Source organism: Myxine glutinosa, chromosome 12, assembly GCF_964187855.1.
Source record: "Myxine glutinosa chromosome 12, kmMyxGlut1.1, whole genome shotgun sequence".
Lineage (NCBI taxonomy): Eukaryota > Metazoa > Chordata > Myxini > Myxiniformes > Myxinidae > Myxine > Myxine glutinosa.
In genome coordinates, this window is record NC_136272.1 from 107,598,142 (window position 1) to 107,623,797 (window position 25,656).

Here is a 25,656-nt window from a genome sequence, read left to right on the forward strand (position 1 = left end):
GATGTTGTGGGATGGTGGTGTTCGTGGTGGTACATTTTGTAAAATGCATTGCACAGTTCTTCACGCTTGGATAATTTACATTAATAACTTCACTCGTAAGAGTATAACGTATGAGTAGAGGTTTCCTACATGTATACCACTAAAAACCTGGTGTTGGCTTAGCGGTTAGGGTGCCAGCCTGGGATCCTAGGATCCTGGGTTCGAATCCCGGTCGATCGCTGAATTAACACCAGGGGGGTTGACTCAGCCTGTCATCCTTCCGAGGTCGGCAAATTGAGTACCAGTTTACTGGTAATTCCCTGTGTGTCGCAAGAGGCGACTAACAGGGTTGGTGGCAGGAAGGGCATCCGGCCATAAAACATTGCTTCAAAAAGGGGACCAAGGTGCCCAAAAAAGGCCAACCCCTGCTTTGCGGGGGAAAAATGGCCTCTAAAGGTGGTTCTGCATGTATACCACTGTGATCACCTGACACATCACATATCATTGGCTAACAGATGGAACTAAGGTTTGACAGGTGTTTGTAATAATTATTAAATGTTCTCTCGGTGTTTTTGTTTAGTCCACATTAACAGCTGTTCCCATTCTCTAGGGTTCTTCCTCGGTGCGTACAATGAATTAACTTTCCACTTTGTATGTTCTTTCCTGGATGTAATATTTGCACATCCTAATATCACGTCGTTATTCAAAAAGAAACCGTTTTGCATTGCCCTTCAAAAACCCTCCAGTGTCCTTTTTTTCCCCCCAAAAGGTTAATTTATATCAAAGTCACCGTTGCTGCTTCTCTTAACCTCGATAGCTTTTTTTATAGCCCTTAAGGTCACCATCAGGTGATGCACCTTTACTCTCATGGGCGAGTGAAGTATTAACTCTACAAATGAAAGGCTTTACCTGGAATTACCTTCTTATCCTCATGCCTACTTTCCATCACGGACACTTTTTCGGTCGTCCTTTTGTCATTTCCCTTCTCTCGGCCCTTTCCGCTCCCATTCGTCTTGGTTGACCATTCGGCTCACCTCACACATGGTGCCGCTCATGGCATTCCAAGTCTTTCTTCACCTTCCCTTATGTCACTGAATTATTTCCCATAATTAAAAAAAAATGCGGTCGATGTCAGCTTCATCTACTCTTGTTGGCTTTTTCATTATTATTTTGTAATCGTCTTTCGTCTGAATTAAAACTGTCTGAATATGGAGTTAGTGGTGGGACAAGTGGCGATTATTTGATGAGGGCTTCACTGTACCAGATGGATGGGCACCAATCCCGTTAAACACCGCACATGGATGCCCTGTTGGTGGCGAGGATGGCACAGAGGTAGCACACCCACTTCGATTCCCAACCAGACTATAAACCGCCACACCGGTGATTCACGGGTAGAGCGGTGTATTAATGAGTGCGCTGTCCTTCAGACGAGACTTTGAATTATGGATGTGTCTGCTGACATTGATTAGTGGTGGATGTTAAACACGCTGCTGTCATTCGGAAAGAGGGAAAGGAGGCATGCTGCACAAATTCCAAATCGCTTGATTAACCTGCAAGGTGCATTGCTGTGTCTCCGAGAAATACAATGAACGTGGACACAAGTGGAGGCCATTTGGACCATCATCGCTGTGGTTTATCCACACAGCAGTAATTTGTTTAAAGCCCCAGTCATACCGGCCATTTTCAGGCCACGAATCGCCACGACCTAAGATCGGGGCGACATTCTTGGCCAGATCGTATTGGGGTCCTGGCGATTCCTGGATGATCGGGGGTGTACTCGGCAGTTCGGGTCGAGACGGGAAGCCGCCCCGACAATTTTGAACTGTTCAAAATTATCGTGGCGATTCGTGGCGTTTTTCAAACTCTTGCTGCTGTCTGGAGGGTGTCGTACGGGCGCGTGTGGGCATCGGGAAAATGGTCGTTGAGTGTCTTGCGGCGGTCGGGAAACTTGGCTGCCACGATTCGCTCCGCATCCAGCAAGCACTGATACGACCGCCGTACGTCCTCACATGGACGCCGTACGACTGCCATCACGATCTTCCAAGAATTGCCCCGATCCGTCCCGACCACGTTCGCGCAGCAGTACGACGACTCACGATCATTGCCGATCTCTCACGAATTAACAAGACTCCGCCAAGACTGCCGTAAGCATGCAGTAAGCACCAGTAGGCGCCAGTACGACCTGTCACAAGACCGGGTATATATAGGCGATCCCCGGCGGCGAAATCATTTCATCTCCTGATTCCAAGCTGGTCACATCGATCACATCCAAGCTGGTCACGGCGGCCGCGTGATTGTGCACGTCTTCCTGGATCCCCTCCCCCTCTTCCTGGCTGGCGGCATCATTGGAAGGCTTGGAGTTGATGATTTATATAAACGACATACAAAAATAACGTGAATTAGCGTCGTCTGAATTTTAAGATCGTAGTTAGGTCGGCGCGATTCTTGGCCGTTCTTATATAGGGCAAGGACGGCCGCCACGCAGTCGGGCTCGGACGGGTGGGCATGTACGCGTGCGTACTGCGGTCGTAGTGAGGTCGTAGTGCCGTCGTAGTGCGGTCGTAGTGGGATCGGGGTGGATCTGGGCGGATCGGGGCAGATCCGCGCGAAGACGTGTGGGCACGGGCTAGGACTTGTGGCGATCTTGCCGCGCACTTGGCGGATCGGGCTTTGTCGGCGCGGCGGTCACGGCGCGATCGTACGGGAGTCGTGGCAGGGGTGTTTTGGTATGACTGTGGGAAAATTTACAGCCGATCTTGCCGAAAAGTCGTGTTGGTGCGGGGAAACGCCAGATCGGGGGTGATCGGGGCGATTCGTGGCCACTCAAATCCGGTATGACTGGGACTTAACCGGCAGCCACGTGCTGCATATGCACGGAATGGAACCGTGCAGGTACCTTGCTTGCTAACGCATTGGTCTTTGGGGATCCCAAAGCCTGTTTGACTAAATTACGTGGAATAGCTCATTTGGTTTGATCCGCAGGTGGCATTGACCCACCGTCACATTGTTAGCAGCGTACGACCAAGTACACAATGTAAATGAAGATCGCCTCGTCCCGTATGTGCACTGAGTGACATCTGGGAAGGGGGACAAATAGAGAGTTTTGTACAAGTTATTTTACCGTGTCCGAATGAAGATTCGATTTCCCATAACCACAGATAAGTGCACGTATTGTCTACTGAGCGCATAACGTACATTCTTTCTTGTTCATCGCATCGTCACAAGCTCCGTCTTGTATCCATGCAATGTCATGTAGGAGTTTATGCTCGAGAACGCTCTTAAACTATAACGACATTCAGTAGAGAGCAAGGAGGTATGCGCTCTACCCTATGTCGGTCTTGTTACTCCCGCTAGGGAGTAATGCATTCGATTGTGTGTGTGTGTGTTCGTGTGTGTGTGTGTGTTCGTGTTCGTGTGTTCGTGAACAAGATATCTGGAAAAGTTCTGAACATATTTGGATGAAAGTTGGTGGGATGATTGCCCTTGGGGTTCGGAAGAATTGATTCGTTTTTGGTGAAGCTGAGGATATTATTCCGGATCCAGGAATTTTTTGAAGGATTGTTTACCATTGGAAGATAGGGCTCATTTTTAAAAAACATTATCTTCTATATATTCTATATTTAACATTGTGATATGAAAATAGTTTTCATATTTGTTGTAAATGTAGTTTAAACTCGTGGTTATGCGTTAGAGCGGTGTATTTTGTTAGCAGCGTCGTCTTCAAGGTTCTTTCTTTTCTTTTCTTTTCTTTTCTACTAAAGACATATTCTGTCATTTTAAAACCACTAAAGTGTGTATTCGGTTTCCCCGTTTCATAAAATGTATCGTTTGATACATATAATGCTTTAAAACTGTTTTTTTGTTGTTTGTTTTACCTCAGAAGAGATATCAACATTTACCTCAGCGAGTCAATCGCGGTGTCAGTATTTGATGAACTTATAAAGACTTAGGTGAGTTATAAGTGTGACCAACATGTGCACGGGATTCTTCCGAGAAGAATGAGTGGTCGCATTAGCCTGTACGACCTAAAATGAGCGAGTTTTGTTTTGACGTTTGGGCCAGTTTTACATGTTGTATCCCTAAGGAATGAAACGAACGTTTTGTAACGTATTATTCTGACTTGTATTTGCATTGTTGTTGTGGTTTATCGGACGCGCTTATTCGTCAGACACGAGTGAATCATCACCGCGTCAATAAACGCGTTTTCCGCTTCCGGCACGATGGAGTCTGCTTGAGTTCGTAACATGGTCTCAGAAGTTCGTTGATATTCACGCCATAAGCCGCCATTCGTCTCCATAAATATGGCATCTCCGAACTTTGATCATCCCTCGATCGACTGGGAGAGTCTGGATCTCTACCAGGAGTTTTGCCGGTTCAGAAATCACGTCAGTTTTGTCTTGTCAGGGCCGCTCGCAGACATTACGAAGCCTCGTCAAGCAGGATGGCTCGGAACGTGGATCGGCGAACAAGGTCGTCAAATCTACCAAACTCTATCTTGGGAGGAAGGAGAGAAAGACGACCCGCAGGAAGTGCTGAACAAATTCCAGAACTATGTGCAGCCCAGAAAGAACAAAAGAGTTGCCAGACACCGACTGAAAGTGAAACAAAGGCGCCAGCGGAGTGGTGAGTCTTTTGATCATTTCATAAAAGATCTGAGGATAATTCTCATGGATTGCGATTACCAAGACCCAGACGACATAATCGTCGATTGCATCATTGATGACAGCCATGATAAGAGGGTCCAAGAGAAATTACTCGATAGGGGTGAGGAGCTCTCACTAGCTAAAGCTATAGAAATTGGCCAACAGCTAGAGCTCTCGCAGAAACATATGAGAATAGTCCGAGATGAAGATGCTCTCATCTCAGCCCTCAGATCTGAAAACGAACGAACTCAGCACCAGACTCAACGTTGTAAGAGCAAGCCTGATAGGCATACACAAGCCACCGAGCTGTTCAAAGCTGAGAATCGGTTTCGGAATGACGGTCCCTGCAGCAAATGTGGCCAGTCAGTGCACAGGCAAGCCAAGTGTCCAGCAATTAATTCTAGCTGCTCCTACTGCAAGAAGCCTGGTCACTGGTTTGCGGCGTGTCGGAAGAGACTGCGCGACCTAAAGTCCCTTGATGAGGAGACCAGTCTAGATCATGTAGATCTTCCTCAAGAACTCGTCAAGGAATCTGAAATTTTAAGGATCTCCGCTCTACAACCAAGCATCAATACGGCTACTCATGACAAGTGGGCACAGACCGTCACGTTGCTGGGTCAGCCGACTCGGTTCCGGATTGACACGGGTGCAAGGTGCAACACACTAACACTCAACGACTACCAGTTAGTCCAGCACCTCGCAGGCGATCTACAATCGTCGCATAAAGTTCTTAAAACATACTCGAACCATACTATCCATCCTGTCGGTACCGTTCACGCTCCTCGCAGGGAGTAGTTCACGCTCTTCGCAGACAGCCTGCAGCATTGAGAGAGCAAATAGTTGACAAGCTACAAGAGATGGTCACCGAAGGTCACATCGCGAAGGTAGAATGACCGACTGAGTGGGTGAGTTCCATGGTAGTAGCTCTTCGCAACGGCAAAGTCCGCATCTGTATAGACCCCAAAGACTTAAACAAGTGCACAAAACGTGAGCACTACCCAATGAGAACTGTTCAGGAAGTTTTAGCTCAAATCCCTGGAGCCAAAGTATTTTCTGTGCTTGACGCCCGCAGTGGGTTCATGCAAATTCGCCTTGACGAGCCTTCTTCATTCTTGACCACGTTCAATACACCTGTAGGGAGATACCGCTGGCTGCGTCTCCCTTATGGATTGCGGTGCTCGCCGGAGATATTCCAGCGAATCATGGACCAGATGCTAGAAGGGATAGAATGGACAACAGCGGTAATGGATGACATTTTAGTTGCTGGTCGTGACATCACCCACCACGACTGTGTACTGAAGCGAGTTATGCAACGAGCTACAAGTTATAACCTGCAACTAAACTTCCGAAAATGCCTCATCCGGCAAACCTCAGTCCCTTATGTAGGCCACCTGCTTACTGCAGAAGGAGTGCTACCAGATCCATTCAAGACGAAGGCAGTTGAGAAAATGCCACGTCCAACAGACAAACAAGGCGTCAAGCGTTTCCTTGGATTCGTTCAGTATTTAGGGAAGTTTATTCCCAACCTAAGTGACACAAGCAAGCCTCTCCGTGATCTCTGCAAGGCGGACGTGGAGTTCTCCTGGCAGTCAGCTCAGGAGCTGTCCTTCAAGAAGCTGAAGCAAGCATGTATTTCGGCCCCGGTCCTTCAGTACTACGATGTAAGTCAGCCAGTTGAAATACAAGCCGATGCCAGCCAAAACGCTGTAGGAGCCTGTTTGCTCCAGAATGGCAACCCTATAGCGTTCACATCACGCAGCCTGACCGATACTGAGTGTCGCTACGCTATGATTGAGAAGGAAATGCTCTCAATCGTCCATGCAACAGAAGCATTTCACTACTATATCTTTGGAAAATCAGTAGTGGTATATAATGACCATAAACCCCTTGAGGAAATCTTCAAGAAGCCTCTCCTATCTTCTCCCATGCGTTTACAGCGTATGTTGCTCAAGCTTCAACGGTATGACTTGGAGGTTAACTACTGCCGTGGTTCTGAGATGGTGCTCCCCGACACATTGTCCCGTGCACCTCTACCGGACACCGACTCAGAAGCTGGGAAAGACCTTGAGCCTGTGAACATGTTCCAGTTCCTTGCGATCACGAGTGGGAAATACCTCGAAATCCAGGAAGCTACTCTGAGTCAAATGAGCCTTCTCTGCGGTGTCATTGCAAGTGGATGGCCTGACTCCCGAAAGGAAGTCCCAGCACAGGTCCGTCCGTACTTTGACTCCAGAACGCAATTGGCAGTCTCAGACAGTGTTGTCTACAAAGGCATGCGCCTTGTCATCCCGCCAAGCCTCAGACCCAGAATGCTGAGCTTGATTCATGAATCGCACCTCGGAGTGAACAAGTGTAAGCAGCGTGCTCGCGAGGTCATGTATTGGCCCTCAATGAACTCTGACATCGAAGAAACTGTACGGAATTGTTGCAAGTGTGCAGAGTATCAAAGCGCTCAGCAACGGGAGCCTCTCTTGCCGACTTACACGCCTGATCTTCCATTCATCGAAGTTGGAAGCGACGTTTTTGACTTCGAATCAAAGCAGTATTTGCTCACGGTCGATTATTACTCCAAGTTTGTGGAGGTGGATTGCCTCAAGGACATTACAGCTCGCTCTGTAATCGAAGCTCTCAAGCAGCAGTTTTGTCGACATGGTATTCCAGAGAAGCTGCGAAGCGATTCCGGAAGTCAGTACACGTCAGAGGGATTTTCTCAGTTTTGCAAAGAATATGGCATAACTCACGACATTGTGTCCCCCAAGCACCAACGTGCCAATGGAGAGGCAGAAAGAGCGATCCAGACAGTGAAAAGGCTCTGGAAGAAGTCAGCAGATAAGTACTTAGCCCTGCTAGACTACCGCACCACTCCACTTGAAGGAATAAACTTGTCCCCGGCTCAGCTCCTAATGGGAAGACGCCCCAGAAACACACTGCCTTGCAACCGCACTCTTCTCATGCCTGCGCGGTATGACCATCACCTTGTGAGATCACGCCTTGACACACAGAAGGAGAAACAAAAATACTATCATGACAAGCCATCTATGTCAGATTTGCCACCGCTCCAGCCGGGTGACAGTGTTAGGATGTTGCCAAACCCGGAGGCCAGGCATTGGATTCCGGCTGTAGTTGAGGCGCGCCACAACAGCCCCCGGTCATATTTGCTGAGGACCCCAAACAATGTGTACCGGCGTAACAGGCTCCATCTCCGCAGAGTGCCTCATTCAGCCAATGTTGGCCCGGTGGGAAGTCAGCCACTCTCTCGCTTTTACTCTTCCCAGGACATGAGGGACTTCCCTGATCCCACCACTCAACAGGACACCCCAGTGGGGAACTGCTGCAAGTCCCCAAGTCCAAGTGAGCAAGCATCTGAATCCCAAAGTCTCCCATCAGTGTCATCGCCTCGAGCCACTGCATCTCCCAGAAATACCAAGTTCATCACAAGGAGCGGCAGAGCGGTTAACCCTCCCAGACGTCTGGATCTTTAAATTTGAATCAATTGATTCACGTGATCTGAATGTGATGCTGTTTGTTAATTAATTCATTGTAAGTTTTACTTTATAGAGTTATTTGCTTTGCTGGTTTCCTTTAAAGTGGCTTCCTTGAAAGAAAGGAGGATGTAACGTATTATTCTGACTTGTATTTGCATTGTTGTTGTGGTTTATCGGACGCGCTTATTTGTCAGACACGAGTGAATCATCACCGCGTCAATAAACGCGTTTTCCGCTTCCGGCACGATGGAGTCTGCTTGAGTTCGTAACACGTTTTTCATGGCTTACAATTTTATTGGCGCTGAGGAAGCGCCTCTAGCGAATGACTTCCAGCCAGTGTAACGCTAATTCCTGTCACAGGAATTCTGAGATCATATAAGTGGGCGTGGCAGTTCCTGATTGGTTCGTGTTGGGGAACGCCTTCTCGCTGCCGACGTGACGTAAATTCGCGCACGCGCACTGGTGAAGCTTACTCGATCTTACTCGATCCCATATTACATGTACTTTCATTGCATACAAATTATACTTCCTCCTAGAAATTCCATGCCCGAACCTCAGCGCAATCCAAGAGGATTCACTTGTTTGAAGTCACACATGCCTCAAAATACACTCACCTATATGGAATTGAACGCTGAATCCGAAGATGTAAGTGAAATTGCCTTGTTTTTTTTGAACATTATCTTCTATATATTCTAAATATATATCTGTGCAGTGTCTGTCCTGTCTTGTATCGTCTTGTGTTGTCACTGCACTACTCCCTCAAACTTTTGTGAAATCGTACTATTCCAACTTGACCCACGGCGGGAGTATGCGCTCTACTGAGTGGCGTTCTAGTTTAGACGTGTAACTAAGCAAAAACGATCCATTACCTTTCGACGTATTCGCCAGCTTTAGACACAAACTTGTCCCATCGAAGCAGAACATTTTATTATGTCTTGGATGTACAATTATTTGGGACGCGACATGGGCGTAGCTGGTTCAAACATTGGTCATTAGTCTTTGTGGTTACAAACTTCTTACCCCTTCTTTAATATGGTTACAAATCTTCTTTAACGGACAGGTATTTCATTATCACCTTACTGTGCAGCCAATAGTCAGTAAATTGCTTAATATTGTCATTGAGTATACATTTTGTTATCATTGTTGCATCATCGTTCGTTGGTATCTTGTGACTTTCTTCCTTTTCCATTTTCCGCGCATCCATTAAGACAAATGCTTTGTTTGCTTGTTGCTTGTCTGCGCATCCATTACCCGGTGTGTACCCCGGTTTAGAATAGGTACACTGTATCCCTGCACATCGTAAGAGGCGACTAAGGGTTGGCGTCAGGAAGGGCATCCGGCCATAAAAACATTGCCTCAAACAGGGAGCCATGATTGTCATGGGGCCGGCCGGCAAGGCTAACCCCCGCTCTAGTGGGGAAAAATGGCCTTAAAACGAACAATTCATTAAGACAGGAAACTCATGATTATGGGTGTCAGTTAACAACACTGTAAATACAAATTCCTTTGGGAATATTAATGTTGTACACGCATTCAATTGCATTATACAAACAGAAGTTCAGGTGAAATTCTAATCATGCTTATAGGACTGAGGCCTGGTGTTGGCCTAATGGTTAAAGTGGCTGACTTAAGATTTTGGGGTCTTGAATGTGAGTCCGTCGTCAGGTGGGTTCTCTCAGTCTGTCATTTTTCTGACTTCTGAGATTGTCAAAATGAGTACCAGCTCTGGGAAATAAGCTATTTGAGTATTCCGAGTACTAGCCAATGGAAAACTGCCTCGGCAGCCCTATGCATCTGAAAACATGAAAAGGGGAGCTCTTCTTCATAGGACTTGGCAGGAGGAAGGCTGAGGTGTGTGTGTCGTTGGTTGTTATCTCCATATACGGCTTTCCTAAGAGGGAATGGAGTCCTCCTAGGTCTCCAAGTATACACCTCTGTTTCAGTAAGAGATCACGGGTCATAGACCAAGCTGTGAAGTTTGCTTGTTCTCAAAGTTTTGTTCCAAGGGCTCTTTGCCTGGGTTATCACTGAGTCTCGGACAGATTCTAACTGTAGTTCATTTGTCATAATATTCCCAGGGATGGTTTATAATATCTCCGGAATGTTCTTCTTCATCATTCCCATTGCTCCAATAAATCATTGGTGCAATTTCGGCATTCTTCAGCTTCCAGGATCTTTTCATTTCATTTTCACTTCATTTTTGAGGTGTTGGTGTTTGGACGTTCTTGATTTCTGCATTGGTTAGGCCAAAATCGCTGGGTACTGACCCCTCAATTAGCGATGCATTCTTTTCTTTTTTATACCCAACTATTATATACGGTCGCATTGCTTTGTTTTCTATGTTCACGCTCGATGAGATCATTAGGTCGTATGTGAGCATTACTTCCTTGTTTTCAGTGATTGCCTTTGGTTCATGCTTCCACGAGTTTTCTGGAACTGGGATATTGAGACTTTTGCAGACGTGCCAGTGGATTACTCAACATACTTTGTTGTGCCTTTGGGTGTACAGCTGCTCTTGTGTTTTTTACATCCTGATAGGAGGTACCTCACACTTTATGTTTCTACCTTGCAGAACCTACACCTACCTGTCTGATCTCATTGACGGCTCATTTCCGTCATCTTCTTAACGCCATTGATGTAGTGTCTTTGGTCTTGGCCATTTATAATAATTCATTCTCCACCCCAGTTGAGCGGGCGTCTTCTTAGCCATTCCAAAGAGCCTTCTGTGTCTACTCCCATTCTGTCCAATTCATTTTTACACCTACCTGCTCTTTTATTGTTTTCCCAGTTGTCGGTGTATATCTGTTGATATTTCATTAATTGTATTTTTCTTTTGTCTTTTTTTTTTTTGCAATTGTTGGGGCTGTTTTCGTTGTTTCGGTTTCTTGTGTGACATCTTCCATTCACACCTGCCTTTGTAAATCTTTTGCAAGGTGGATTAGGGATAGCTTTTTGGGTTTGTTGCCTTTGCGTTTGCTTATAAATTGGATTCAATCTTCTGTTGAACTTTTCACGCATTCAGCCAGTTCCGCCCGCAGTTGTCATTCTGTGCGCTTGGTTGAGTTCCATCAGGCCCCGTCACCTCCGTCTTGTCTCGGTCGGTACATTCTTGGGATGCACTGATCTTTATTAGAACATTTTATGGATAGTGAGAAGTTTCCGTGTGTGTGTGCGTCCACATCCTTGCAATTGTTGGACAACCCGTAATAATGATATAATCCAAATCACAGCTGTGGACATTTGATGAGAGATGTAATTGGACCTTTAAGAATTAAGATTTACAAATCCTCTTTCTTTTGGCATTGCACATGGTACAGTTCTTGTAACTTCCACGTTGCATGGTTTATTCTACACCGTCGCTGATGATCTGTCAACTCACAGTAAAATAGTTGGAGTTGCCTTCATTTGTCCCACACATCAATGTTTTTTTGTTATTGAGCCGCTCGAGTTGGTTGGAAAATGGAAACGAGCCTGTTTCTTGATGGCTCTTTTGGAATTGTTGGGCAAGTCCCATTTTAATTTTGAAATTCTAGATGCAACTGAAGGGATTTATTAGTCGAGAGATTTATTGATTACTTTTGCCAATTGCCGGGAGAGCTGTAATTGGGTCTTTTTCTAATATACTCGTATAATGAGCACCGCTTATAAAGTTCTGGGACTCATGATCGTATGACCAAACTGTGTAGAGAAATCCGTTTTTAGTAGGATCCCCTTCAAAATAGTTTCCTGTACTTTTGATCCACCGCTTCCATTTGTAAACAGCTTGGTACACTGGTCACTGGTCATGAGCCTTTCTTAGCAATTGCCTTCTGTGCATTGGACGCAGCTTACTGGGCAAGGCATGTCTGCTAAAAGGCAGCCTTTCACAAGGCATTTTGTTGTGGAAAATGCCATGAAGTCACAAGTTGTCACGAGTTATGTTGAGGATGTACAAGATGTGAATGGGCAGAATGTCACCTGATAATTTTTAATCACAGGCGTTATGGGTAGCAGGAACCCACAGAAGAGAAGTGACGTGTGGTCGAGCACATTGTCTTGCTGCAGAATTCACATGCATTCTGCGAGCAGAGATCGTGACCATTGCATTGCATGGTGTTGATCAGGAGGGTGAGGACATCATTGTAAAGGGAGAGTACTGATTGTTTATCCCACTCCTACGGGAACCGGATCATGGTGAAATATCTACTTCCCATAGGATCTGCTAGTTCGGCATTTCTTTTGTTGTGGTCAGGCGACTTCCACAAGGAACTTTGGGTCTTTGTCTCATGGGATGAGCAAGTACGTCCACGTTTCACCCCTTGTGATGTTGCAGTCAAAATTGTTGGGTTGTTATTCGCAGGTGTTTGCAGTTCTCAGAAAGGTTGTTTGGGTCAAGGTGTTGCGGATTGATCATCTGGCATTGTCTCAGGAACAAAACGTGGAGCCACGGAATACATTTCCGCAAGTATTGCTCAGCAGGAGTTGCAGCCATAGTACTGTTTCATTGGCAGCGGTCACTGGGGGTTAGTTCAGAAAAGACCTGCACAGTGTCCTCATTGCAGCTTGCGTATGGTCGTCCAATGGGATGGTCCCTTTCAATGCATTGTCACCCTTCATGGAATCTGATCTGGTGTGCACACACACACACACACACACACACACACACACTGAAAGAGCCATCAAAACCAAACTTTGAGAATGACAAAACCTCACAGCCTGGTCCATGAATCGTGATACCTTGCCAAAACGGAAGTTGATACTTTAAGACCTGGGAGGTACCCGCGCATGGAGGTAACAACCAACGACACACACAGGCACAAACTCACATGACACAACATTCAGAACATCCGTTCCATCGACTGCGGATTGAACCTGCAATGCCTGTGGCAGATGTTTCTGTTTTTGCGAAACACTTTATGACTGCACATTGCTCAAACTGGGACATTTTAAGCTTTCCTCTAATGACTGATGCCTAATGATGCAGAGTTTCTGATTTATATAGAATTGGGCTGGCACATACGTCATCTATCTCTGAAAGTCACAATAACCTTGTCCGTTGCTGTTCAGAGGGCAGATCCTGAACAATTTCAATACGTCTTAATATATCTACATATCTGAATGAGTATATGTCTATGTGTCTATGTGTCTGTATAATTTTCCTCCTTATCCCTCCATGCAGAAGCACTGTGAACGGCAAAAGGCAAATCTGCGCATCCGTTTTAAGCCATCACTTTTCCAGCATGTCGGGATGCATTCGTCACTCTCTGGGAAAATACAGAAGTTAAAGGTAACTGAACCGACTGTGATGGCCGATATCTGCACGAGGCCTTTAATTACTTGGGTAAAGGTCATAAACTCTGGTGCAGAGAGCGTTTACTTTTGTTTGGTTGAGTTTGTAATCCCAAAGAATGTTGGGACTTGGTACATGGAGTTGCCTATTCCTACATCTATATTTCTTTATGTAAAAGATGGACCATGATGGTTATGGAACAATAATTACTTTAAAAAAAGGAAGGAAAAAAAATTTGTCATGGCTTTGAGAATGAGTGGGGCTGAAAAAGAAAAAGGTCCTCGATACCGCAAGCCTCAGCACAGTGTCTTCTCCAAGTGCTGCCACCGATATGCAATGGAGAACTAGGATCAGTACATGGAAAATACGAACCTGAAGCAATAACCCTCCGAGGAGTGGAACTTGTTTGCAGCCTTATGGCTCCATGCTTCTGCAGGAGTCGGAAATGAAAATTCAGTTTCGATTTTAACTGGAGATGTTTTTATTGTGCTCCATACATTGGAAATTCTGTATAACTGCGGCTGGCCTCACTGCGCATTCTCGTGCTCGCCACAGGAAGTAATAACCCAACAGTCTTCGTTGGACTTGACGTGAATTTCATAATCGTCACATTTGAAATTCACATGAAATATAGTGTCACTAAATATGTCTGCAGATGGGCTGGCAGGGACTCGCACTCGACTCTAAGCTGCCTAGCCTGGGTTTGAATCCCGACTCAGCTATAAACTGTCATCCTGGTGTTTCGCAGGCAGAGTAATTCGTCATTGTCCCTCGGATGGAAGTTAAACTGGCAGTCCTGTCTGCCAACATTCATTGGTGGACGTTGGAGATACCACGGTGTCCTTCGCAAAGGGTAGGCGAGTTATCACCGGCACCCTGAGTAGATTCCAAATTACTACCCTGTGACTACAGAGGGCACTGCATCAGTGGTGCAGCTGCACTGTCAACCAATTGCGCCTCCCAACAACCTGGTGCTGCATAAACGAGGAATAAGAAGACTATAAATTCCTTCCTTCCTTTTTTTTTTTTTTTTTTTTCAAATACAATGTCAAGGTTCGTGGAGGAGCTAAAATGGATGAGGATGAAACAGAACGAAAAGAACAGTATAAAGAGGGGATGGGGGAGGTGCACCAGCAGCAGGGTTGAGGGACAAATAGAGGACGATTTGGAGACATAAGAAATGCGGGAAAGAATGAGAGCCAGGTGAGGACACAGAGGGTGAACAAGATGGATACAACCACAAACTCTCCATCACAGAAATGGGAGGAAAAACTGGAAATTTGGAAAGAAGGAGGGTTAACGAGGGTAGAAAAGATCATGGTTTTGGATTGGGGATGATCTGAGATGGTGGTCAACAGCTGTCTTGAAGACCTGGAGGTAAACATGAGATTGAAGAGGATGTGGAAGTTGATTCCACAAGCGGGATTCTGGAATTTGCGAGTTTAATGAGAAGTGGTTTGCTTGTTGCTAGTGGAAACCTGGGAAGAGGGTGGTGGGGAGGGAGGGAGGGAGCACACGGAAAGGGCAGAGGGTGGAAGACAAGAATGGCTGCGGTAGCAGATCATGCAATGATATCGTGCAAAAGCATTTAGTGGCATTAGATTAAATAAGTAGTTGTGCTGGTGAAGGCTACAGTGTCGATCTGTATCGGCGGACAGGTAAAACAACGTATGAAATCGACAAACAGATTGTTCACAAACAGAATATGGTTACTGCCATGCAAAGCAAGGATGAGCTGATGTTTCAGGCGTTAACCCCCTTCGTTGAGGCAAAGCACTCCCCGCCGAAGGGTTAATTCCCAAAACATTAGCTCTCGTTGCTTCCCACAGCGGTTCGCGTTCCTCGATCAACGTCCTGTTGATTCCGTTCGTGGTTATTGGCATAAGTGTGCACGGAACACTGGGAGACTCTGGGGGTTCCACTCATCCTCCTCTTTTAAAGTACCGTATTTGGCATCATCTCAAAGCTCCTTTAAAGCATTTTAATCATTCCAAAGTCAACAGAGATGATTGTAGAAATGACGAAATTGATGCCGCCATTGAGTGACGGACGGATCGTTTCCCCCTTCGTAAGGCCATCCCACAATTGCGTTGGTGTCAGACAGCGGACAATGACATTCAGCAGTGTCTTACTTTTGTATGTATATTTTATTTTTGGTTCATCATCTTCCGCTCTTATCACGAGCCGTATTTTCCAGAGTTTATTGACTCACAGGGTCTTTGTACTACCTATTGCATCGGCAACTCACCTTGTGACGGCACTTTATGCAAACTGTTTGTGCAAAGCCTTACCTCCGATGTCTGCCGAAGCAGATGCACCCACCCACCAAATGTTCAGATAATCCAGGATCACAACAAAAGGGAAAGGGGAGTGAAGGAGTTGGGCCTGGGCAATGAGGCTGCATTATGCTGGAATGACAGCTCATACAAAATGACCGCAGTTACTTAGGATAGGATTTGTAAGTAGTCACGAGGGGAGGAAAGGTAAGCACAAGGTGTTATATTGTTGTGGGGAGAACAGGTTTGGCACTGAAAGAACAAGATGAGGCTCGACACCCGTGCTGGTTCATTTTTGGCAAAATTGCCATCATGGTGTGATGATTATGAATAGAGATCGCCACCTCCGTCCCACTGGAGAGTGAAGACATTGTCCAGAACCTTAAGACATTGTCCAGAACCTTAAGACATTGTCCAGAACATTTTTGCCAAAATTGCCATCATCCTGTGATGATTATGAATAGAGATCGCCACCTCCGTCCCACCGGAGAGTGAAGACATTGTCCAGAACCTTGACATTGTCCAGAACCTTAAGACATTGTCCAGAACCTTAAGAGATTGTCCATAACAAGCCTGTGTTGCATGATAAGAAAGTCACATGGTGGTCTTTATTTTGTGTTTTCCCCTCATATGACTAGCCCTGGGTTGCCTGTCATTATTCCCATTTGTCATGTTTTCTCCTTTTTCCTGCTGTCATATTGATTCGTTGACCCCTACTCCATGTTCAGGATCGTGATTTTGGGAAACAGCCACTCCACAAGGCACATCCAAATCCACCAGCAGATGTTTCCACCAGCCTCAAGACCTATCAGCATCACCAGATGGACAAGGCCTACCGTGGGGACGACTTCTTTTGGGCCTTTACGCCCGTTGCTGGCGACTTCATTCTTATTCACTTCCACGAGCCAACTAACATTGCCAGGTCAGGCGGGTCTTGAACGGGCGACCGTTGTTTAATGGCGGAGTGGATTTGATGGTCCTTGCAGTGCACCATAAGCTCTCACTTACGCCTTTCAAACACACTGATGTCAAATCTGAAGTGGAAAGTGTGTGGGATGGAAGGATCATTTGATATATAAATACAGTGGGAAAATGGAGGACGGGTGAAAATGAACCCAAGGTTGAGTGAACCCAGGTAATGATGATTGGAGAGAAGGAACGATTCTGTGAACTAGAAATGACACTTATCAACACTCATTTAACACTTGTTGAGAGGTGCTCACGTCGGCGTCGCACGCATTAGTTTGGGGGGAGGAGGAGGAGAAGGAAGAAGAGGAGTCTGGGGAGACTGAGCTGACTGACTAGACGGTATAGAACCACCTTTGGAGGCCATTTTTCCCCGCAGAGCAGGGGTTGGCCTTTTTCGGGCACCGTGGTCCCCTTTTTGAAGTAATGTTTTATGGCCGGATGCCCTTCCTGCCGCCAACCCTGTTAGTCGCCTCTTGCGACATACAGGGAATTACCAGTGAGTTGGTGCTCAATTTGCCGACCTCGGAAGGATGACAGGTTGAGTAAACACCCCTAGCGTTAATTCAGCGATCGACCGGGATTCGACCCCAGGATCTTAGGATCCCAAGCCGGCACCCTAACCGCTAAGCCAACACCAGGCTGATTGAGTAGACGGTATGTCTAATATAAATGTTTAGTTTTGCTTGTTAACCTCGTCAGAGGAGAGGGTCATGGATATCGATTGCTAGTTAAAAGTGGTGGACAGTCGGGGGATATTGCAAGTGCAAATCGCAGAGCCAACAGTGATGACCGGGTAAGTGTAGCCCCAGGATGTTGCTAAATGGTGCCGAGCGCTCCGTTCTACCGGAGTGCTTGGTTGAGCGATTTGAATCAAGCAGGCCGCTTGGCCAAGCAATAGCAAGCTGCTTGCTAACGGAACACTATCCTGCTGTTGGTATAGCGCAGGCATGATGAACCGAATGGCCTATTTCTGCATTCATCCTTTCCGGCATTTATCAAGTTGGTCTGAATGGATGTAAACACCAGAGGCATTTAAGTGCAAATCGTTAATATATGCCTCTTGGGATCCCCAGAGGCATATAATATTATATTCGAGCAAAAAGGTGGAGGAGGCCAGCGATATGTTGTCCCCACAGTCAAAATTGTGGGGGCCATGTCTACCCCTGTTCCCCACACATAGATGCCCATGGAGAGGGTATTGCACTTGGGTTTGTTACCTCTGCCACCAAAGGAGGTTATGTTTTCACCCCTGTCTGTCTGTCCGTTTGTCTGTCTGTCCGTTTGTGAACAAAATATCTCAAAAAGTTGTGGACGGATTTGGAAGAAATTTGGCAGAGATGTCGTGTATGTGACAAGGACGAAATGATTAGATTTTGGTGAAGATCCGGATTCGGATCCGGATACTAGAATATTTTAAGTGATTCTTCACCATTGGAGATAGGGCCAAAACGATACATAGCAGGATATCTGAAAAAGTTGTGGACGGATTTGGACGAAACTTGGTGGACCGGTTGGGTGTCTGACAAGGACGATTCGATTCAATGAATATCTGAATATGGATTCGGATATGATTATTATTTAATTTTTCAAGTAATTCTTCACCATTGGGAGATAGGGCCAAAATAAAGGTTATGGATGGTGATTCCTGTGACTGATTTTGATTAAATGTGATTCTGTATTGTGGTTTTCTGGTCTACTCTGGGATACAAAACGTAAACTGTTCACCAGGCGGAGGTATGCTCTCGACCGGGTGACGTTCTAGTTTCCTTCTGTATTATCCTATCCACCCCATGCATCCTCTCCTGCTCCTCATTCCTCCCCACATCCATAATTTGTCCGCCTTCCTCTATCTTGGCGTTCAACTCTGTTGTCGGTGTCCCCCCCCCCCTCGTTCTACTGTTTTCCTTTTGTCCTGTTATGTCCTGGTCCGTTCAGTGGACTTGTATTAGCACGAGCTCTTCCATGAGCCTCGACTGTGTATACAAAAAAAAAAGCTCAGCTTCTCCTTGCTTCCCACAATGGTTAGCGTACCTTGATCAACGATCTGTTGATTTCATGCACTGGTAACATGATTGGCTGTCAATCCCACAATATATTTTTATTGCCCCCCCCCCCCCCCGACCAAGTCGCCGGGGGCATTATGTTTTCAGGTAGTCCGCCCCGCTGTCCGTCCGTCCAGCCGTCTGTTCGTCCATGATAGGTTTTCGTTTCCGCAATAACTTGAGAACGGTTGAAGGGATCTCAGTCAAACTTGGTGCAGGTATGTATAATGAGGTAAAGATGAAATTATTAGATTTTGAGGTCACAAGGTCAAAGGCCAAAGGTCAGAGGTCATGTTAGGTAATAATCTTGTAACTGCAATAAGTCGTGAACCATTGATGGGATTTTGAACAAACTTGGTAAAAGTATGTATTTATGCAAAGATGAACTGGTTGGATTACGGCATCCAATAGGTCAAAGGTCAGAGGTCATGTCAGGTAAAAATGTGATAATTGAGAACAGCTGAATGGATTTAAATGAAACTTGGTACAATAATGTATAATGATGTGATAATGTGGGCGGAGGCATATCGGTCGACGTCATGACGTGGAAGAGTGTCGTTCTAGCCTTTATATGGAACTCCATAAACCTGCCGTTCACGTATTGCCAAATATCGTTTCCTATACTTGGACTTTATAAAATGTGGTGCAGTTCGATTTTACTCAGTCTAGTTTTGGACTGTTAGAGCCGTGGCCTTCACCTCAATACCTCTCGGCCCTAGGGAATGGTGTGGGTGCGTGACTTTCATTGTTTTGAGCTCCTTTCATCCAAAGAATGAATGTGACCTTATATGTTTTGTGTAACCTCGTGTACCGACCGGTCGGGCAGTCTCCGATGTGGATGAGCTTGGTGTGAAAGGCATCACAGGTACACAATTTCCCACAGCAGATTGTCCCATTTAACAAACCTGCTATAAAAGTAGTCAGGCTTGTGATGAACGTCACGATTCAGTACTTCGGGAATGATTTTGGTCTTTGGGGTGAATTTGTTATCCGTTGGTTTTGTTTACCGAAGCAGTGAACTTGCTCGTAATGGAACACATAGACTACCTGAGCCGGTCGACCCTCGACGAGAGGGAAACGTAACATCACCTTGTACAACATCAGCAGAAACAGGAAAGAGTAAAAACCAACAGAAATCGGGACGATCAGGGTAAAAAAAACCCAAATATTCCTCATTAAGTACACCCCGTAAAGACCTTGATTACCTTTCCATAAAACCGCAATCAGGTGCATGGGCGCAGGCAGCTCGCGTTAGTCCGACCCCGTTTAATCCGGAAAATTCGCTGTCCGACCAAAACAAACTGTCATCGTTTTATCACAAAACACGATTTATATGATCAAAGTTCCGTCAGGAATTGCAGCAGTAACAGTGCGACCGATCAAGGCCACTTGTAGGTACCATAGGCAAATAAGCTGGGTCACCATGATACGGTGGACCAATCTAAAAAGCCGAACAGATTCCGATGGCACCGCGAGATTCTTGTGACACAAGACGAACCACAAATAGCATTTTAACATGTTTAAGATGATGAATAGATTTTAATATGGAAAAATATGGGAGTTTTGATTAAAAGGGCGGCATGGTGTTTGTAAATTTGATCTTGATGAAATGGACAATTTGCTGAATCAATTGCAACCTTTTTTTCGAGGGGGGGGGGGGGGGATTTTGCAAGTATCGTGCTCCGCATGACGTCTTCTTGTTTTAATTTTTAGTTTACTCGCATGTTTTAATTTGTTGTTGTTTTTATGCCTCCGTTGATGAAGTCGCCAGAGGCATTATGTTTTCGCGTTGTCAGTCCGTCCATGATAACCTGAGAAAGGCTGAAGGAACTCATTCGACTTGCGGTCACGAGGTCAAAGGTCAGAGGTGAAAATCCTTTTACCGTGATAACTTGGGAGCCAGTGATGGGATTTTGACCAAAGTTGGTATAATTATATATTACTAGGGCATGCCCGTACTATATCTATATCTAAAATTATATCCCCCCCTCTATTTACATGAAATGGTTTGGTTCATGAAATGTTTTGGTCCATTCGCAACGCCAAAGCGAACGGCGAACGCTTTACATGAAATGGTTTGGTCCATGAAATGTTTTGGTCCATTCGCAACGCCAAAGCGAACGGCGAACGGCTTGCGAGTACAGTGACAATCCCCCCGGGGTTTTAATTAGTTATAAAACATCGTTTAACGCCAACATAGTTTGCCGACGGGAAATAAATGAATACGCTCTCAAATGTGCCATCCGAGGCAGAGTGTGTCCGCCACGTTCGGCACACGCGATAGCTCGCTGCTCTCTGATTGGTTGAATCGTTTTTTGGACATAGCTCGGTAAGTAATTGTCCGATTAATATGAAACCTTGAAAAGGCACATCCTCGGGTCCCCAGCAATATACCTGGCAAGTTTAAAGTATATCGGACCCGTGGTTGTCGAGAAACAGCGGTCACAGACAAACAAACGTACAAACGTACAAACGTACAAACAAACACACAGAGATTACTGGAATTATAGATAGATGATGCAAAGATGAACTGATTATATTTTGGGGTGAAAGGTCAGAGGTCATGTTAAGTTACAATTATTTTGGTACTACGATAACTTAAGAACGGCTGAAGGGATCTCGGTCAAACTTGGTAAAGATGAACTGATTAGATTTTGGGGTAAAGAAGTCAAAGGTCATGTTAAGTAAAAATGATGTCACCGGACCAACTTGTGAACCAGTGATGGGAATTTTAACAAACTTGGTATGAGTATACTGTATATGATGCAAAGATGAACTGATTAGATTTCAGCATCCAAGGTCAAAGGTCAGAGGTCATGTCCGGTCAATATATGGTACTTGAGAACAGCTGAGGAGATTTAAATCAAACTTGGTACAAGTATCTAAAATGATGTAATAATGTGGGCAGGAGCATATCGGTCGACGTCGCAACGTCGAAGACTGCCCTTCTAGTTCAGAGTATGTTTGGTGAATCAGAGGCTGCGAGTCACTTTTACTCATTTTTCTTTTTGAGTTTGTAATTCCATCAATATTATCACAGTTAACTTCCATCTTATAAAGCTGCTTTAACAACATGCAATTAATGGAGGTCATGTTTCCTTATAAACTTGAGGCTGTAGAGGAATGTAAGGCTCACTGCTTGCCCCTTTTGGTACCTTGCCCCACCCTTAGGTACCTGTTCCGCAGCGGAAATGTTGAACATCCCGGAGATAAACTGTTCAACTGCACTGTTGAGGTGCTTCCGGCTCTGGTGGGTGGACGTTTGGGAGAATTGTCTGTATAGTGAGTCGGTCACCCCATAGGTCCTGCATCGCTTTTTATAAATAACAATCGACAATAAAATGGGAACGGTATAAAAAAACAGTAGTTTATGAATCGTGCATCAACTACAAATGCTTTTTGCAAACAAGTTTCAGTCTCGATGGGATTTTCCCCCCTCAACATTCCTCCTGGTATAGTCGTTGAGACAATCCTTTTTACAACATACTGAACAAATTATCTCCTTGGAAAACCTGTTATTCGAGCCAACCCTGTACTTCATTGGTGAATTCAAAATTACTCAAAAAATGAATGACATTATTCTCTTATTAAAAAAAAACCACAACCAATTTAAAAAAAAAAGTTTAATGTGTTGGAATTTTCAGATTGTCTTTGAATGACGAGGTTGGGGCATTTTGGGCAATACCTTTATAAAAGGGAGTGATTACTACTTTCAATTAAGCCGCTCCTCTCCCTACGCCCCTCTCATGATGTCAGAATGATGCAGGCAAGGCGACACTGCGTGATGTCAGAGAGCAGTCGACTTCGTACAAGCGCACTGATGATGGCTTCTTCAGAGTTGGTGAAGCATTTTTTGTTTTATGTCTAATATTCAACCAATATTTTCCCTTTAGATCAAATGAGTATACAAGTTAACTTTAGAGGTGTCGTAATTCCACAAAGCCTTATGCTCTAGAAGGATACTCGGAGATAGGCAATTTTAATCTAGTCAAAGTATGATACATAGCAGGAGTCTTCGATGTCGAGTCAACACCAACGAGCCTGGTGTTGGCTTAGCGGTTAGGGTGCCGGCTTGGGATCCTAGGATCCTGGGTTCGAATCCCGGTTGATCGCTGAATTAACACCAGGGGGGTTGACTCAGCCTGTCATCCTTCCGAGGTCGGCAAATTGAGTACCAGCTTGCTGGGATGAATGATCACGGTGTGTACCCCGGTTTAGAATAGGTACACCGTATCCCTGCGCATCGTAAGAGGCGACCAAGGGTTGGCGTCAGGAAGGGCATCCGGCCATAAAAACATTGCCTCAAACAGGGAACCATGATTGTCATGGGGCCCGCAAGGCTAACCCCCACTCTAGCGGGGAAAATGGCCTTAAAACGATCATTCAAAGTATGAGCTGGTGACAAAATGGGTTGTTGTTTTTGTTGTTTGTTGTTAAGCATACAATGGCATTATTTTCTTGCATTTTATGATGGGATGAAACATTCTGCTTCACATAACACCCCCTTGGGAGGACAACACCAATGCTACACCGTGTGGTGATGACATTGTCGTTGTTAATTAAAAATCTGGACCACAGCTCATGATGTACACACTGCAGGCATCACAGTAATCAATTACAACTTTTCTGAAACAGCTCAAATACATTAAAAACGAGAGAGATCATAGAACACATTACCCCACACAATCTTGAGAAACAAGGTCATGGGCCGGGTCTGCGAGCGGCAAATGTAATTGGTCGAGATGATGTAAAATGCCGTAATATGTTGTCCAAGTACTGCTGAACTGAAGGGTTTTGAAAGTGCTGAAAAAGCAATTTGTGTTCTACGGCATTCAAGTATGTAATTCAATTGAAATAAAATAAAGATTTTAAAGGTTGTAGACATTTTTTTTAAAACCGCCATTGATGCAGTGACTATTACATCACCTTATTTAACATGTTACATTAGTTGTCTCTGTTGCTTGTCTTTTATGATGTCCGTAAAACAATGTTTCCTGTTTGGAATGATTTTCAATTTTGTTTGACTGATAGCCAGGCAGACCGTAAAAAAATTATCTTGCTCTTCTTTGCGCATGCACGATCAGAACAAATTGAGAGCCAAAGTACTGCTAAACTACAGGTTCGTTTTCGGACTTGTTCTGATTTGTGTTCAAGATATAACATTCAATGGAAATTAAGTTGTTCCTCGATCATAAACTGACATTTGTGGATGGACAGACAGACAGACAAAGTGAACCAACTGCTTAGCTCCGCTTTTCGCTTCGCGTGCATGGGTCGCAATGAGAACTTGAGGTAATACTAAGCAATTGGCTGCCGTGCTTTGTTCAGAAAAGTTAATTCGACAATCTCTGTGATCATCGGGTTCTATAAGTGTTATGTGTTCCTCTTGATGACTCCATCTTTGCTCTTTGCTTATTTGGGTTCCTTGTGATTATTCCAATGCAGTATTTGGTCTTTTATTTGGTTATCATGGAGTACGGAAGTACGTACTCCATTTGTAGGGATGGCACAGGAATGAAATGACCACCCATTCAAATGTATACAAAATGATGCGCTTAAAAACTACTGTCGCATGAATTCATAAGCATTCAAAAGCCAGACCTTTTTTTCTTGAACGTTTTCACAACTAACAAGAATGAAAAAGACGTCAAAATACATCGCTAAACTACCAGATCGAGAGATCGCAAAATCGCCGATTTGTTCATCCACAGAATTGTTGGTAAATGTCATGGCGCCTCGTAGAATAATGGCTGAAACAATTACGATTCCAATGGAAGGAAGCGACGTTCTGTCTTGGGTATTGCACAAACAACCATAACAATTTTTTTTTATATCGCATTTAACCCTCGACCAGTGAAAGATCCCTGGGGTTTTAAATGTCACGGCAAGTTCAGCTTTGGTCTTATCTCATCGAAGCGACAGGTCTTATTTGCTCTCTCTCCCACTCCTCACCCTCCTCTCTCTCTCTCTCTCTGTCCCTCTCTCTCTCTCCCTCTCTCTCTCTCCCTCTCTCCCATGCTCTGCTCTCTCTCTCTCTCTGTCTCTCCCATGCTCCGCTCTCCCTCTCTCTCCCTCTCTCTCTCCCATGCTCCGCTCTCCCTCTCTCTCTCTGTCTGTCTGTCTCTCTCTCTCTCTCTCTCTCTCTCGCTCTCTCTCTCTCTGTTCTCACTCCCCTCTCTCTCCCACTCCCCATTCTTTTGATGTTCCCGTCAGTGAAACGACGGGTGGGATTTGCGACTGATAAATAAAGTACTGAATATAATTTACAAACAAATAATCCCATATGAGGTTATTAATATGTATAATGAACGTGGAACTCTCCTATTTTCCCAATACGACTTTCCAAAGCAGACATAAGAGGCTATATATATATATATATATATATATATATATATATGGATATATGCATCCGCTTGTACAGAGTGCGATATGGTAACGAACCCTTACCACAACTCTAACATTCCTCTTTCATGCTAGCTTGGAAAAACTCCCCCAGGTTCTCTTGGAAAATATGAAAGGTTTTCCACATGATCAGATTTAAAATGATTCTCTCCTCTTTGCAACAACTTTATTTCGTTTCAAAAGTAAGTCGTAAGTGAGGTAATCAAAACGACAGCCATATCTAATGATGCTTGAGCATGCAAAGCGCATTTGATCGAAGCGATCATGCTTCCGGGTTCTTTTGTTTAGAACCGGCCGAGCTTTGTCATGCCATCGTGACGTCACACTCGAGTGATTTATACCGCACAACCTGTTAAACGCCACTTACGCATGCGCAGAGTGAGAAACGCAGCTGTAAAACTCGTTGTCTACCGCTAAGTCTCCATCATGGATTGCAAGGCCTCGTGGGATTGTAAGGTATGACAAAATGAGTAATTTTGCGAAGGAAAAGGGCCCAGAACGGTCTGCTGATGCTTTCATTGAGGTTCATAGATCTTTCATTGAGGTCATACTGGTTATTGAAAATGTCGACGTGATGGCGATCCGTAAAAG

At 45.0% G+C, this 25,656-nt stretch overlaps 1 protein-coding gene across 8 annotated transcripts in view; it reads left to right on the top strand.

The window, feature by feature from the left end:
* The window catches only part of LOC137416198 (alpha-1,3-mannosyl-glycoprotein 4-beta-N-acetylglucosaminyltransferase B), a 202,858-nt gene that overhangs the window by 166,964 nt on the left and 10,238 nt on the right, over positions 1–25,656 (top strand). For all 8 annotated transcript variants that reach the window (XM_078766195.1, XM_078766198.1, XM_078766197.1 and 5 more), the window contains exons 11-14: positions 13,266–13,373; positions 16,381–16,574; positions 21,835–21,913; positions 22,420–22,504. In XM_078766195.1, coding sequence (XP_078622321.1) covers positions 13,266–13,373; positions 16,381–16,574; positions 21,835–21,913; positions 22,420–22,504 — 466 coding nt within the window. The remainder of the gene's footprint in view (positions 1–13,265; positions 13,374–16,380; positions 16,575–21,834; positions 21,914–22,419; positions 22,505–25,656) is intronic.